Genomic DNA, 13,766 nt, shown 5'->3' on the forward strand with positions numbered 1-13,766 from the left:
GCCGAGAACGGGCTCCCGAACGAGGAAAGGAAGCGTCGGAGCCAGCGGATGAAGGTCGGGAAAAAGCCTCAGCCGTCCCGAAATCCTCCGACAGATCACGCTGTGAACCCTATGAGTGAAGCCGCCGGGCCGCCTCAGCGGCCACAGGGCCCGCGCCACAGGGAAAACACATCCGGCCATCCTCGGAAAAGAGAGCCATGCTGTACCTCAGTACCCGCACGGAAAGGGCTTCGCAACGGGCGCAGGCAGCCCCCTCGAGAGCTGCCCGTGCGTGCTCCATCCCCAAACATGAGACACACATCTCATGAGAATCTCCATCCGTGATGTACCGAGGGCAAGAAAAAACACACCTTCTGTACATCTGGTTGCCGGACATGCTGGTAGACTTCTTCTTCAGGTAAGACACACTGCTTGTAGGACTGGAGCTTTCTTCAAACAACATACAGAGCGCCTGCTGAATAAAAAAAAGCTAATGATGAGTGTGTACAGGTGTGCTTTATACTCCTCCGGTTATTCCGTCACACCGTACCATTCTAGCAACAAGCCAATAGGATTGGAGTGATTTCATTCACGTTCAGACCTGCTTCGCCTAGAGGCGTTCCCATAGTGTCGTAACCGACGCAGTTCGAGTTCCCTCGAAGGGGAACCTCAGGGGAGCAGACAGGGAGAGAGAGGTGGGGAAACCTGGTGTGTTTGCAGTGAGAGACCAGAGGTAAAGGTGTGTGTGAGTGAGTGCAGGGAGACGTCGAGGCAGGTGCAAAGCAGGTACATTTGGAAATAATAATAAAAATAATGTCCGTGGGGATTAAAACATGCTTTCACAGGGTGTAAAGTGTAAAAATTTTCCAATAAAGAAATGTGCAATTCCACATAATTTTGGAACATTGTTATTACCACATCTGTGAATAACAAGTAGAGTAAGATTTTGAATAAAGTACACCCAACAGCTAAATAAGTCTACATACAATAATGAGCATACTTATTGGTTGTGGAGCAGTAGATAAGACACATGCCTCTGGTGTGAGAGACCTGCGTTCGATTTCAACATCTATCAATGTGTCCCTCAGCAAGACACTTAACTCCTAGTTGTTCCAGAGGCGTGCCAACTTTTACATATATAGCAATTGTAAGTCGCTTTGGATAAAAGCATGAGTTAAATGACTAAATGTATTTATTATACAAGTGGAATACACTCCACCTGGTTCACTTTACTTGCCCCACCGCCCTTTCAGCGCTAAGGTCTGCTGACTTTGCTTGGTGTGTATGAGGCAGATGCTGCAGCATTATATTAAACTAACTTATACCAAAACTTAGATGCAGAGATAAAAGAACCAGTAACGTTGCAGCTTATCAATACCAACATTACAATCTTTAATAATTTAAATTTCATTTAATACCCATCCCTAAAAGAAACGTAACAGTTTGCCAAGACCACCACCTCTAGCAATGTTTCTTTAACTGGGCATTACTGAGACAAGACTATCAATTTTACGTTTACTTATTTGGTAGACGGTTTTATCCAAAGCAACTTACATTTCAGGAACAACATACAAGCATTAACAAAGCAAGATTAATTTAACTAGTTAACATGAATGCCAAACACACTTTTGAAAGGGCTGTGTAGAGTTTAAAAAGTTACAACAAAGCTGACATTTTTTACCAAATGTATTTCAGTGTTTTCTGTTTTCTTTAAAATATAAACTGCTGGATTTTAGTCCAGATGATTGCATCAGAATGTTGATTAAACCATTGTTTGTATCCTCTTTGTAATGTGAAGAAAACTGACACCTCTTTGTTTAGTGCCAGAAGGACTGTTTTGTTTTAACTGTTTCATTGACACTTAAGATAGGGTGTCAACCATTTTGTAGAAAATCCCTGTTGTTCTCTATGATTAGTTTAGAGCAAAAGACTGTTTATTCCTGGAGAATAAAGAGGGGTTTCACGTCTGGGATCGGCGCTCTTTTGTCTGACCAAAAGTAATAATGGTACACCCTTCCTTATTGGGTGACAAAGAAACCAACCAAACAACCAATGACTATGGACCTAAGCCATGTGGAGGCAAAAGGACCCGCCCACATACCTGGAGGATATAAACAACTAATTTTGTGAGAATCCGGACAGTAAACTGTGGATTTGAGAGGAGAAGCAGCTTTTCAGTCCACTGCTGGAGGCGGCTTTAGCTTAGTCTGTTAGGACTTGACTGAAAGCTGTAAATCTGAAAGGAGGACCAACTTTTCAGTCCACTGCAGTGTTATTTGTTTGTTCTGTAATGCCATCTTTTTATTCACCAATTTTGTAATTAAATCTTTTTGTTAATTTTGGACAGAGCCTCTCGATCCTTTCTCAAAACGCAACAGCTGTTAAAGTAAATCAGTAAGGTAACGTTAACACTACTTACTACTAAATAGGCAGTTACTTATTCATGCTACACTAATTTGCTACGTCCTTGTAAGAATGCCCGCGAATTGTTAGGCAGGGAAATCTACAGTACATCAAGCTTAAGTTAGCTTGTTTAATGTTAGCCAACTCCTCACACATGGACATTTTAACTGATATGAAAGATTCCAAATATTACAACAAAATCACTCTTCCCCCATGAAAATGTTAACGTTACCTCTTGCCAACACGGTCTAGTTTGACATTAACTAGTAAGTTACTTAGCTTCTCAATTTAATGGCACACTTAAGCTAGCTGTCAACTCGGTCACTTTAGCCCTTCGGAATTCTGTTTAAAGATAAAACCAGCCAGCTGGAGTTCATGGTGAACATCAATATCAAGTTATTCTACAACACTGCTTCTGTTCAAATACAAAACAATGGTTTAACATGTAGGAGAGACTTACCACAGTTCAGTGACGGGATGTTGCAATGTGGATGGCCATGCAACGTCGACGCTCGTTTTACTTTCACAAAATGCGTGTTGCCGCCAACATATACATGACATTACGCGTGAGCGCTGACGTCCCAGCTTCGAACGTCACAAAATTGTGGATCAGTTCGCCGCATTCCTGTTATGCTAACGTAACGCCGTGGCTGAAACCTTTCCAGACAGTCACAAACACTTATGATTTTCCATCTGGGGTTGCTCCTTGTTACACGCGATTTGGTCTGGTAAGTGAAATATTTCTGTTTTTAAACAGAAAGGCCACTGTTACTTGAAGTTAGCTGGCTAACACAATTAGGTAACTGAAGCTCACTTTGCACTGCATCGGTCCTGGGTCTCTCACACCAAAGGCAGGCATCTTGTCCATTGCGCCATCATGTTCAGTTTTTATTTAAATTAAATATTATTCGTTCATTTTGGCAGATGTAGTTTGTGGTCTGGTGAACTGTATTGCGTTATTAACAGCTGAGTCTCTTTTTTATTTTTTTTATTTTATTTTTTTTTATTAGCATGGCCTCACTGATATAAATGGGAAAGACAAAATATCAGAAACATACATACAGTTGCAACAAAAACTGAACATTATCATTTTTATGAAGGGAGGATTTATTGCAGAAATGTTGGATTAGACTACATTAAATTTAGCTAGATTTACCAAATAAACTGGTAACTAAGTCTTTAAGATTAAATACATTTATCACAACAATAAACTCCATGCCCATATCACATGCTTGTGAGAAGTGTTTACATGGCCTTTATTTTGTAAACTAATCAAAAGTTGTTGTTCATATATTGTGTGCCTATTAAGGACTGTAGAGAGTGCTGCTGAATGAATTTCATAATGCCCAAAATCACCTGACTTGCGAAAGCAGCTCTGATATTGGTGAGTCAGATCAATTATAACATATTGAATTTTTTAAGAAAATCAGCATTTGATGATGTTCTTGTTGACTGGGCTCAATGGAAATCTGTTGTTTGTTATATTTGCTCTCACAGGATCAGAGTATTGAGTGCCACTACAGCTATCCAAAGAATGTTATCAACTTGCATATTTCTGTGTCAATTACTGGCTTGCTAATTAGACATACTGAGGATATAAAAATACTACATTGCTAGAACTGGAGTCAGCAACATTTCACATTTTAACATGAAAGAAGATAGTTTAGCCCTAACTTGAGACGTAGAGGGGATATTGTACTGTTTTAGAAAAGTGCATTAGTCCAGCTGTGACTGTGAGATTTTTATAATGAATATGAATATTTAGCAATTTAAAATTCTCATAGATTTCTTTCAGAAATGATTGGCAGTGATCAAAAGCAGAGAAAACTGTAGATCTTATAGAGCATGAAGTGTAAACATTTTTCACTGTAGGCTCTGTTAAAGGCTGTTATAAACTTATGATGAGATGGTTGAATGACTCCTTTATGGTTCTTAAACTATTTAGTACCTGACTGAAATTCTGTCTCAACCCTGTTCAGACCAAAAATGGCACTGTTGAGAAAAAACACAAGGGTCTGTGTTGGCGTGGGAATGTTGCTTCAGATAGAAGCCAAATGATGAAATATTACACAATTAGTCTAGTGTAAAATATATTTGATTGGCAAACTCAATTCTTACCCACACAATCTTCCATTTTGATGCAGCAAAACCTAAGTTAGGTTAAATAAATTTGCAGGATGACCCTGCATTTTCCTTTCTTTTCAATGCCAGCTACTTTCAATTGTCTCATTTGCAGTTTTCCGGTACATGATCACTTTAAATGCAATTTACAAGCTTATTTTTAAATTCCTGGGCTGCTCTGAACGCATAACCCAAGACAGAAAATCTTCAATTTCGCTCAGATTTTATGTGCTGAGCATGACTTTTTATTTTTCTATCTGTCCAAGAGACCAACTCCATCCATGATCAGGCGCCATACGGTCTACTGACAGTTGCAGAGACACAAACAGAGAGAGATGTACTATAGGCCTTCTCCACAAGCTGCTCAACTGCGGTTGTTACCATAGAATCATGGGTGAAAAAGTTCAAAACGCGAGCTGTGTTTTTCGGGCAGTAAAACATAAAGCTGAAATAAAAGTTGAAAGTGGGCAGATGTATGTGTCTGTCGCTGCATGATACAGCAAGAAAGAAACTGAAAAGGACAGTGCAAGCTTGTGTGCGCAGCATTGTGAGGGACAGAATTGTAAGTGCTTGTGCGAATCTCCACATCCCAAAACTGAAAACCAACCCAATGAAGAAATAGTCGAATATTTGGGTCCAGGCCTAGTGCACTGGCTTCCAAATCATCTATTGTCATGTTTAAGGTTATAGTTAGCTTCTGTTTCTCACCCATTATTTGAGTCACTGTGTTTGTTTTGACTTGTCTTTTAGTAGTTGCAGCTGGATGGATTTGTTGTTATTGCTATCAATATTACTATTAATATTATTTTAGAATTACATTGGTAGAACTGTTACACTTTATGTCTTGATGTGCTGTAAAAATATTTGTATAATTATTTTTATTTTGATTGTCAATCTAGGAACAACACGAGGTACACATGAGATGCCATCCGACCCTCCGAGGCCTCCCAGTGAACCTGCTGGCGGATGACTGATGTCTTCAAAACCTGCAATGTAAGTACTCAGTGTACTCACAGAAATGTCAATATCAATGACAAGTAATATGAAATGTAGATGTAATGAAATGTACTACAGAAAACCAACTTGAATACCTCTTCCAGCAACTGACAGGTTTAAAGAGATGAAAGGATAGGTTTGTGGTTTTTTGTAGTCTATCTCAAAACAATGCTAAAATATGATATGTACAGTGAAAGGGTTACTGTTGGCTATTAGCTTCCCCTTCATAGGCATGGTCAAATTGCTAGAAGTTAGGCACAAATCCACTCTTCTCCTTTCATGAAAAATGTTTCCCAAGCTAAGTTTAGTTGAAGCTAAATAAGGCTTAAGCAGTCTAGTTAAAAAATTAAATGGATATTGTTGTTAGGTCATTGTGTAGGTTTACTGTTGGAAGGAAGTGTCCCACTGCTGAAGCTCAGCAAGTAAACACACAAAGACTAACTTCTAAAAATACTTAGGATATGTTTTGTGGCTTGTCTAAGTCAGACTGCTGAAGTCTCATAACTGTTTATAATGAACTTTAGAATTTTGTCCTCATTCTCTTACAGTTGAGTCAGATTATAAAGCGTTATAGAGTCAGTATAGACAGAAGGAATCACCACCAGTAACTCTTAACATTTTGGCATGTGAGTATTGTATCAAAACAGGCTTGGGAAAACTAAAAAAAATATGCTTTTAAGTGTGCGGGGGGCACCAATGAGTACGCAGTGCTAGCTTTCTTTTATAATTATTCTCATAATTGGATTATTTGTATTTTGCAGTGCAAAGATGAACCAGACATTGCTGACACTCCTCACTGTGGTCACTGACGCTCCTGGTGCGGTCCGCTTCAGCCAAAGTGAAAGGTGGCTGTGGATGGATTTGTCTGTTTCTCTGGGGGTGGTGATGGAACAGTGGATAAGACATATGCCTTTGGTGTGAGAGACCCGGGTTTAATTCCCCATTGTGACACGTACACCAACGTGTCCCTGACCTGGACACTTTACCCCTAGTTGCTCCAGGGGCATGCGACCTCTGACATATAAAGCTATTGTAAGTAGCTTTGAATAAAAGCGTCAGCTAAATGTTTATGTAACTCATGTACAAACTCCTGAAAGCACTTCTGAACTGGCCGTTCAGGCCAGCTGTGACAAGGTCCACAAGATAAGGTACGCACGCAGTCACACACACACTGACGGGTGACATCACTGCGGCGGCTAATAATACGACTTCCTCCTCCTGCAGGTACATCGACCTGTTCGCCCGGGCGGAGGAGTATGAAGACTCCCAGACCAAGCCTCCCAAGTCCCGCCGTAAGGCTCCAGCCCCATCGCCTGGCTCCCGGAAAGAAGTGGCTCCACCCCCCAACAATGAGGAGGAGAGCACCTCCAGCAGTGCGTCAGTACGTAGCCCCACCTCCACCTGCTCCTCTGTGTGAGGACAACCTGAATCTGCGTCTCGTTCTTTGATTGGTCCAAAAGTACAATGGAAAATTTGATATTTAATGTGTCTGATTTGTGAAACCAGAAGGCAGCTCTGTGTCTTCACCAAGAAGGAACCTCCAGGTTTGAAAAGTGAAGCTTCAAACCTGCATTCTCTCTAACAGCCAGCAGGGGGCGGCTCCACTGGATCGTATAGAAGTCTATGAGAAAATGTGGCTACTTCTCAGCTGATCTATTACTTCAGTAAACACTTTTCTAATGATTTCATGGTCTCAGTCGCTAGTCTTCTTCAACACAGTATGATGTTCATTTAGTAAATTATGGTCCCATTTAGAGGAAAATAGACCAGAAAGCAGGGGAGGCTTTAATGCGGGGCTACCTTGTGATTGCCAAGTTGCTATGTGTGAGCAAAATATGGTACCTCATGGATGTTCAGTCTGTGTTCAGGACGGAGCGGAACACCTCTTTTCCCTCAGCTGGACAGAAAGGCTGGAATAAAATACAATTAAATTAAATTAATAAGTCAGGTATGATATTGTAATACAGGCTACATTTCTTTCTCTATATTTAACCATATCAATGTAACTGTATTAATCAATACAATTTCTTAAGCTTTGGATTACTGTCCAATATCAAAAAAACAATCTGATTACTCAAAAACTAATTGTAATGGACTCCACCAGTTTGCTTACTTTAATTTTTGAACGAACATGCATTGTTGTGTTCCTTAATAGCAAATAATGAAAGCCCATGCCATCCTTTACATTGAAATCCGGAAGTATTCCTTTGTGGGATCTGCAGTAGCTTTAAAGTGGCCAAATATTATAGTGTCCATGAAACTTCCTTTTCATTCAATGTCCATTCAGTTTTTTGCCGGCAATAAAACATGTGAAAGTATAAGTAACATAAGTAGCCTAAAAATAACGTTCCATGCTATGTAAAATTATAGAGCAATTGTGTTTTTACAGCGCCTCAAATTTCACAAAGTAAGCCATGGTAAAAATATGGGACTTTTACTTTGGAAAATCTCTAAATTGATAGGGTAAAAAAAATCGGTCTGTGTGGAGTCATAGTTCCTGAACTCAAATGTCTGTTGTTGTCAGGAATTATTTATTTACTGTTTTTCCATTAATTTCCACAATATTTAATTATATTTTTTGTCAGATTTTTTTTTTTTTACTTTTAGGGGACAGGCTCCTGCGAATATAATAAAGGAATTTCCATATACATATTTGGTATATAAAAGTTAACACTTTTGAAAACCGGGCGTTGTCTTATCCTAACGCTAAATTCACCAATGTGGTGCGCTCGAATCGCGGACATTAAGGATTTCATAGCCTCTCTTCAGGTAAGATGATTGCGTTGCTGTGAAAGTAACGCAATCATTCACTGTTCCTTATATAAAATCTGTGGCTCCTTCCAGCCCTATAGACCGGAGTGGGACACATTTCTGTGAACGTAAACTTAATTTCCTTTCAAGGCGCGAGACCATGCGCGAGACGCATACACTTTCTGCACTCGTCTTCAAACTACCGCACCGCCAGTGCGTTATTATTCCATCGTTAACTTCCAGAGCATGAAAGCGCTAACATTTGGGTTAACCCTGGTTCGACAGTAAGTGCATTTGATTCTTACATTGAGTTTGGCGCAGAGGCTCCGTGTATTGCTGCTATATGCATGAATAAACCAATAAACATTTTTATATCCTCTCCGTGGACCTAACTTTTACCTAGTTATGATAAAGTACTTTTGTAATATAGTCACATTATGTTGATATATTGTGTAGGCTTCTTCGTGAAGCCTAGTAACTTACCGGTAGCCTATTTTAAAACTAGTTAGTGACATGACCTAAGTCTGTCTGCATTTATTTAGCTTTAGCTTAGTCGCAAACCCTAGCATGGGTGTCACATAGTCATAGTCACATAGTGTACCATTACATTACTGACATGTACAAAGAGCTCCTGGCAGTGTCAGGGCAGCCTCTATTTTTAACCTAGCCTGATTTTGTAATAACATCAGCATCATAGCTATCTGTACACAGGGACAGATTCAGCTGAGCAGCTAGCAAACACATATGAACTTTGTTCCACTGTCCCAGTCCACCTTATTTCATAAGTAGGCCTACTCAGTTCATTCAATCCTGGTTCAGACTGTGGTCTGTGGACGCTGCAGTGTCTCCTCGGGACCACCAGAGATCAGAATTTATCAAGGAATGAAGGTCTGCCCCCTCTTATAAAATGAATACCAGAATCTTTAGGACATTGCAGGTGAAATTTAGCTGGAAATCATTTTGATATTTTAATAATTAAGTCAATAATCAGACAAAAAAATGATTCCAGCTTCTCAAATGTAAAGATTTGCATCTTTTTTATTTAATTGTAAATTACGTTATTTTCAGGTTTTGGACTGTTGGTCAGGCAAAACAAGCCATTTCAAGAATTTCAATTATCTCGGGCTCTAGGAAATTGTGAAAGGCATTTTCACTATTTTCTGATGTTTCATTAACTTAACGTTTAGTTTATCAAATCAAAAAGTAATTAGTGATGAAATAATCATTTGTTGCATTCGTATTTAACACTGCCAAAGTAACTTCTAATAAAGAGTATAACTATAGTGGAGCAGTGGCTATAGTCCTGCAACGACAGGAGCCAGGTTTGACCATCTGCCCTACTAAAATGTCCTTCTGCGAAACAGAATCTGACTGATGAATCGGCCTACCAGTATAATCGGCCCATATCAGCAAATTCCTGATAAATTGATATTGCTGTTTATAACACTTGATAAATGACAATTAAAAAAGAAACGGAGAGAGGAAGGGGGATCCTTCAAACATGTCATGATTGTTGTTGTTGCATAGTTTGTCCAACAGAGGGCGCTCTGCAACTACCATACAGCAACCAGCTGACATAATCAGCTGTACTTTTGTTCAAAGTACTACTTATAACAATATTTAAAAAAACACTTTTTAAACTGTATTATCTCATGTTAACTTGGTGAGGTCTCATAAAATATAACAAATGTTAGAGATGAACTTTGTTTATGTTATGTGTTTCTGGAAAAAAAAAAAAAGAGAAAAGAATATTGCCCGATATATTGGATTTTAAATTCCTCAAATATCCAAATTGGTATGGGTTTTAAAAATCCCATATCGGTCGGGCTCTATTACGTATATCAATGATAAGAGAAATTAATTAAAATTGACAGTCTCTCTCTGAGCTTCTTTAATCTGTTAATGACATTACCTCCTGTACTTTGACATTGATAAATTATTTTTTTCTTGCAGTGGAGAAACACAGTACAATAAAGATGGCCTGCTACAAGGTAGAGTTTGATTGAAGATATATTCACTCAAAACATGAGATCAAAAACTCATACTTACTCATCCCTTTTCCTCCACACAGGCCAGGCTATAGATTCACCTTTGTCTGAGATCGGCCTGCAGCAGGCCGACGCTGCAGGCCGTTACCTGAAAGATGTCAAGTTCAGCAACGTGTTTGTCAGTGACATGATTCGGGCCCAGCAGGTACGATGCTTTAGTTTTAGAGTAGGAGCAAGCTCTGAATCTTAAGATGAAAACTGAATCAAAACACTGCAGGTTTGCTTATTCTACTGTGTGATCAGATGTAATAGAAATACTAATGATGTATTCATCATCTCACTTTATGACATTTGTTCCTGTGAGCAATATTAATCATAGAGTGATAGTTAGTTAGTATAAATCATAAAAAACAGCAAACAGTGTCTTTAAATCAAGAAACTCACATCTGGGAAAACATCCCCTCTTCTTTCTGTAGAGCGCTAACAGCAGTATGTCACAGAATGTCACTATGTGATGAGATGATTGTGTATTATTTCTTCCAGACTGCTGAAACAATAATGAAACACAACAGCAGCTGTTCTGGTCTACAGATGGCGTGTGACCCTTTACTTAAAGAGATTGTGAGTAGCATATCTTTTTTGTGATTTTACAACTTTATCGCAGAAGTTTTTTTCTCACATAAACATGTCCTTACATAGAAAGTAGATATATTTACTTATTGATAAATAAACCTGAGTCATCCAGTCAATGACTTGTTATTTTTCAGAGCTTCGGGACAGCAGAGGGCGGACGGGTGCAAGATGTGAGGGAGATGGCCAAGGCGGCTGGTCAGTCGTTTCCAGGCTTCACCCCTCCAAAGGGGGAGACCCAGGAGCAGGTGAGGCTTGGGTGGTAGCTGTTGTAGAAGGGTCAAGTATCTGTTTCTCGTTTCATTAATTATGTGTAATTATGTTTTTAGTATTGTATTTGTATATCTCTCTTTGCTCTCTTTCTCTTCTTAGAAGCTTATAGTTAGTTGTGATGCTTGGCTCTTTACAGCAAGTCATGCTCTACACAGGGTGCCAATAACTGTGTTAAAGCAAAAACTTTTAAGTTATTTATTACATACTGATGTGATTTTCATGTTTTAATGTGCTCTTATTGATATTCCCACACTGAAAATAAAACATGTTGCTCCATAGCAGTAATTCCGTATGTATATCAGTATCGACTCATCATCATATCTCATAATGAAATACCAAAGACTTTAATTTGACAAGGACCTTGCTTCTGGAAGGATAGATATCCATAAATGTTGCCTTATAAAACCAAAACCTTCTGCACTGCCAAACACTGCAGGGTGAATGAAAATCTTTAGATTTTTTTTCAAATCATTTTCTTGGTATTGAACCTTTAATACTAAAATTATTTTAGCCCACAGACTTACAATTGGAAAGATCATCTTGACCTTAAGATGCTTTGGGAAAATGGGACACTCATCTGTTGCACTCCCAATCTGGATCCGACCATCCGATCTGAATTCCGTGAAACAATGTACACACACCACTACTGAGTGACAGAAAACACTTATCTCCTCAGTAAATCACTTTCTCTGCATGGGCGTACACATGCTCAGGGCATCTTTGCATCCACATGATTTTATTTCTTTTCTATCTGCCAGAGCACTTGCTGTGAATCAGGAGGGTCAAAGAGCATGCCCTTCCACTGTCCAACAAGAGTGTTCGTCACTACACCTGATTTAAAAGTCACCACTTGGCTTTGTGCTATTTCTGTTAGAGGCTGTGTGGGAGGACTGTGTCTGCGTGTGCGTAGAAAGCAAATGCAAGAGAAGCACAGTGAAGTTTGTAACAGATGTTTGCTCTGTTCAGGTGAAGGAGCGGGTCAAAGCATTTTTGGAGAAAGTGCTCCAGCAGATTGGGGTCGAACACTGGCACGACAGAGGGGGGGATGAAACCTCCTCATCCACTCCACCAGAAACGTCTCCTGTGGAGGGAAAGGCAGACGATGGGGTCAGGGGCCTCCCTGTCCATGCTTTGGTTGTCACCCATGGGGCCTACATGTGTGTGGCAGTGCGCTACTTTGTGGAGGAGTTACATTGCTCCTTGCCTCCGGGTTCTGACAAAGCACATATGTTCTCTTTGAGTCCTAACACAGGTCTGTGTCGGTTTATATTAATCATGACAAAAGAGGACGACAGGTTCAAATTGTCAGGGATCCGCTGTGTGTTTGTTCACAGAGGGGACCATGTCACACAGTAGGAGCTAGATGAACGGAGGTTTTTAAGAAATGTAAAAGAGATAACTAAGAGACTCAACACTGAGTTTGATAATATTGTAGGTTATGTTATTTAGAGGTTCTGTATTTATTTTTCATTTGGTGCTCAATCACCTCACAGTACAGTTTATTCAAATTTTAAAATTGACGCCAAAGTTTTGTCTTGTTTGCTCAATATAAGCATGTTTTGACAACAGAATTATTTTTTTAAAAACGTGTATGTCAGGTGTTGAGGTGCTGTTTATTATTGTATAGTTTAACAGTGGCAGTATGTTAAGAAAACATTACACAATACTTAAATTAACTGAATTCAGAAATCCAGTTTATACTGACCAAGATATAGATTAAATAATACATATAGTGCATATGTTGCAACTGTAACAGTGTTGACTTTGTCATTGTTGTGTGTTAACACTTGGTCAACAAGCACAAACAGATTCAATGGCTGTTGTCACTGGGAATCTGTAATTGAAACACTTCATTATGTAGGAATACTGTCAGACTTGAGCCGTTTAGTTTTCTTCTTAAAGAAGGAAATGTAGCTGTGGAAACCTGCCAACAGGAATAGAAGAAGTCTTTTTCTGATAAAACATCCACATTCAGTCTACGCTGGTTCTCATTTGTCTTTATATGGACACACAGCCTGGAACGTTTTCATTTCAGTAAAAGTGCTTCTTCATTTACATTCTCGTCTGCATTGATCTCATTTGGACATTGTTTGTTCAGGGCTAATGTTTGCCAGTTACATAACCAATTGGCTGTGTGCTTAATAACCATGTGGTTTTTGTGGCCTTTTACTTGGAAAATAATTGGTTGGTGGGCAAAATAATGTGCAGCCATTTATTTGTTGTTCTAGTAAGTCAGGGCCAAAATGTTTGTGAGACATTGTTAATTGTGATCACCGTAACCTGGTCAGGAATGTTGAAAAGAAACTTTGCTGAGGCATGTACAGGTGATTTCCCCTTGTTTTAATGGACCCCAAAGAAAACATGAATACAAGCGAAGAGGAAAAGACACAAGACCCGCTTTCATTCCCAGTTCCTCTCTTTCCCCCCATTACAATTTGCTAGAAAGGAAGTTACATATATATGTGATCATGGAAGCAACGACTAAAGACAGAGTCTCTAAAGGGTGCAATTCCTTCATGCTGTGTCATACTGCTACCTCACGGACACATATAGTATGGTATACAGTACAGCCGACAAGACACTCAGCAGAATAGTTACAGTTTATTTGTCCACATCAGAAATAAC

The 13,766-nt window shown here is 39.3% G+C and overlaps 1 protein-coding gene across 7 annotated transcripts; it reads left to right on the plus strand.

The window, feature by feature from the left end:
• The first annotated feature begins 2,152 nt into the window (after positions 1–2,152).
• On the plus strand, positions 2,153–13,198 carry tigara (TP53 induced glycolysis regulatory phosphatase a). 7 transcript variants are annotated; one of them, XM_046036443.1, is made up of 10 exons: positions 2,658–3,110; positions 3,692–3,766; positions 5,403–5,496; positions 6,261–6,647; positions 6,724–6,880; positions 10,204–10,241; positions 10,322–10,443; positions 10,782–10,859; positions 11,006–11,116; positions 12,108–13,198. In XM_046036443.1, exons 5-10 carry the CDS (start codon positions 6,756–6,758, stop codon positions 12,495–12,497), a joined length of 864 nt encoding a protein of 287 aa, XP_045892399.1. In that variant the 5' UTR covers positions 2,658–3,110; positions 3,692–3,766; positions 5,403–5,496; positions 6,261–6,647; positions 6,724–6,755; the 3' UTR covers positions 12,498–13,198. The 7 variants fall into 7 exon arrangements, with proteins under 7 accessions (XP_045892401.1, XP_045892399.1, XP_045892398.1 ...); XM_046036445.1 differs by lacking the exons at positions 2,658–3,110; positions 3,692–3,766 and adding an exon at positions 2,153–2,378; XM_046036442.1 differs by lacking the exon at positions 3,692–3,766.
• Positions 13,199–13,766: the final 568 nt, after the last annotated feature.

Source organism: Micropterus dolomieu, linkage group LG22 (genome assembly GCF_021292245.1).
Source record: "Micropterus dolomieu isolate WLL.071019.BEF.003 ecotype Adirondacks linkage group LG22, ASM2129224v1, whole genome shotgun sequence".
NCBI lineage: Eukaryota > Metazoa > Chordata > Actinopteri > Centrarchiformes > Centrarchidae > Micropterus > Micropterus dolomieu.

What these genes read in the sequence shown, in the direction of transcription:
- tigara (XM_046036445.1), top strand. Translation starts at nt 6,756, where the DNA reads ATGAAGACTCCCAGACCAAGCCTCCCAAGTCCCGCCGTAAGGCTCCAG. An exon ending in GCACCTCCAGCAGTGCGTCA is followed by an intron (nt 6,881 to 10,203) that starts GTACGTAGCCCC and finishes TTTTTCTTGCAG; the next exon opens with TGGAGAAACACAGTACAATA. An exon ending in ACCCTTTACTTAAAGAGATT is followed by an intron (nt 10,860 to 11,005) that starts GTGAGTAGCATA and finishes GTTATTTTTCAG; the next exon opens with AGCTTCGGGACAGCAGAGGG.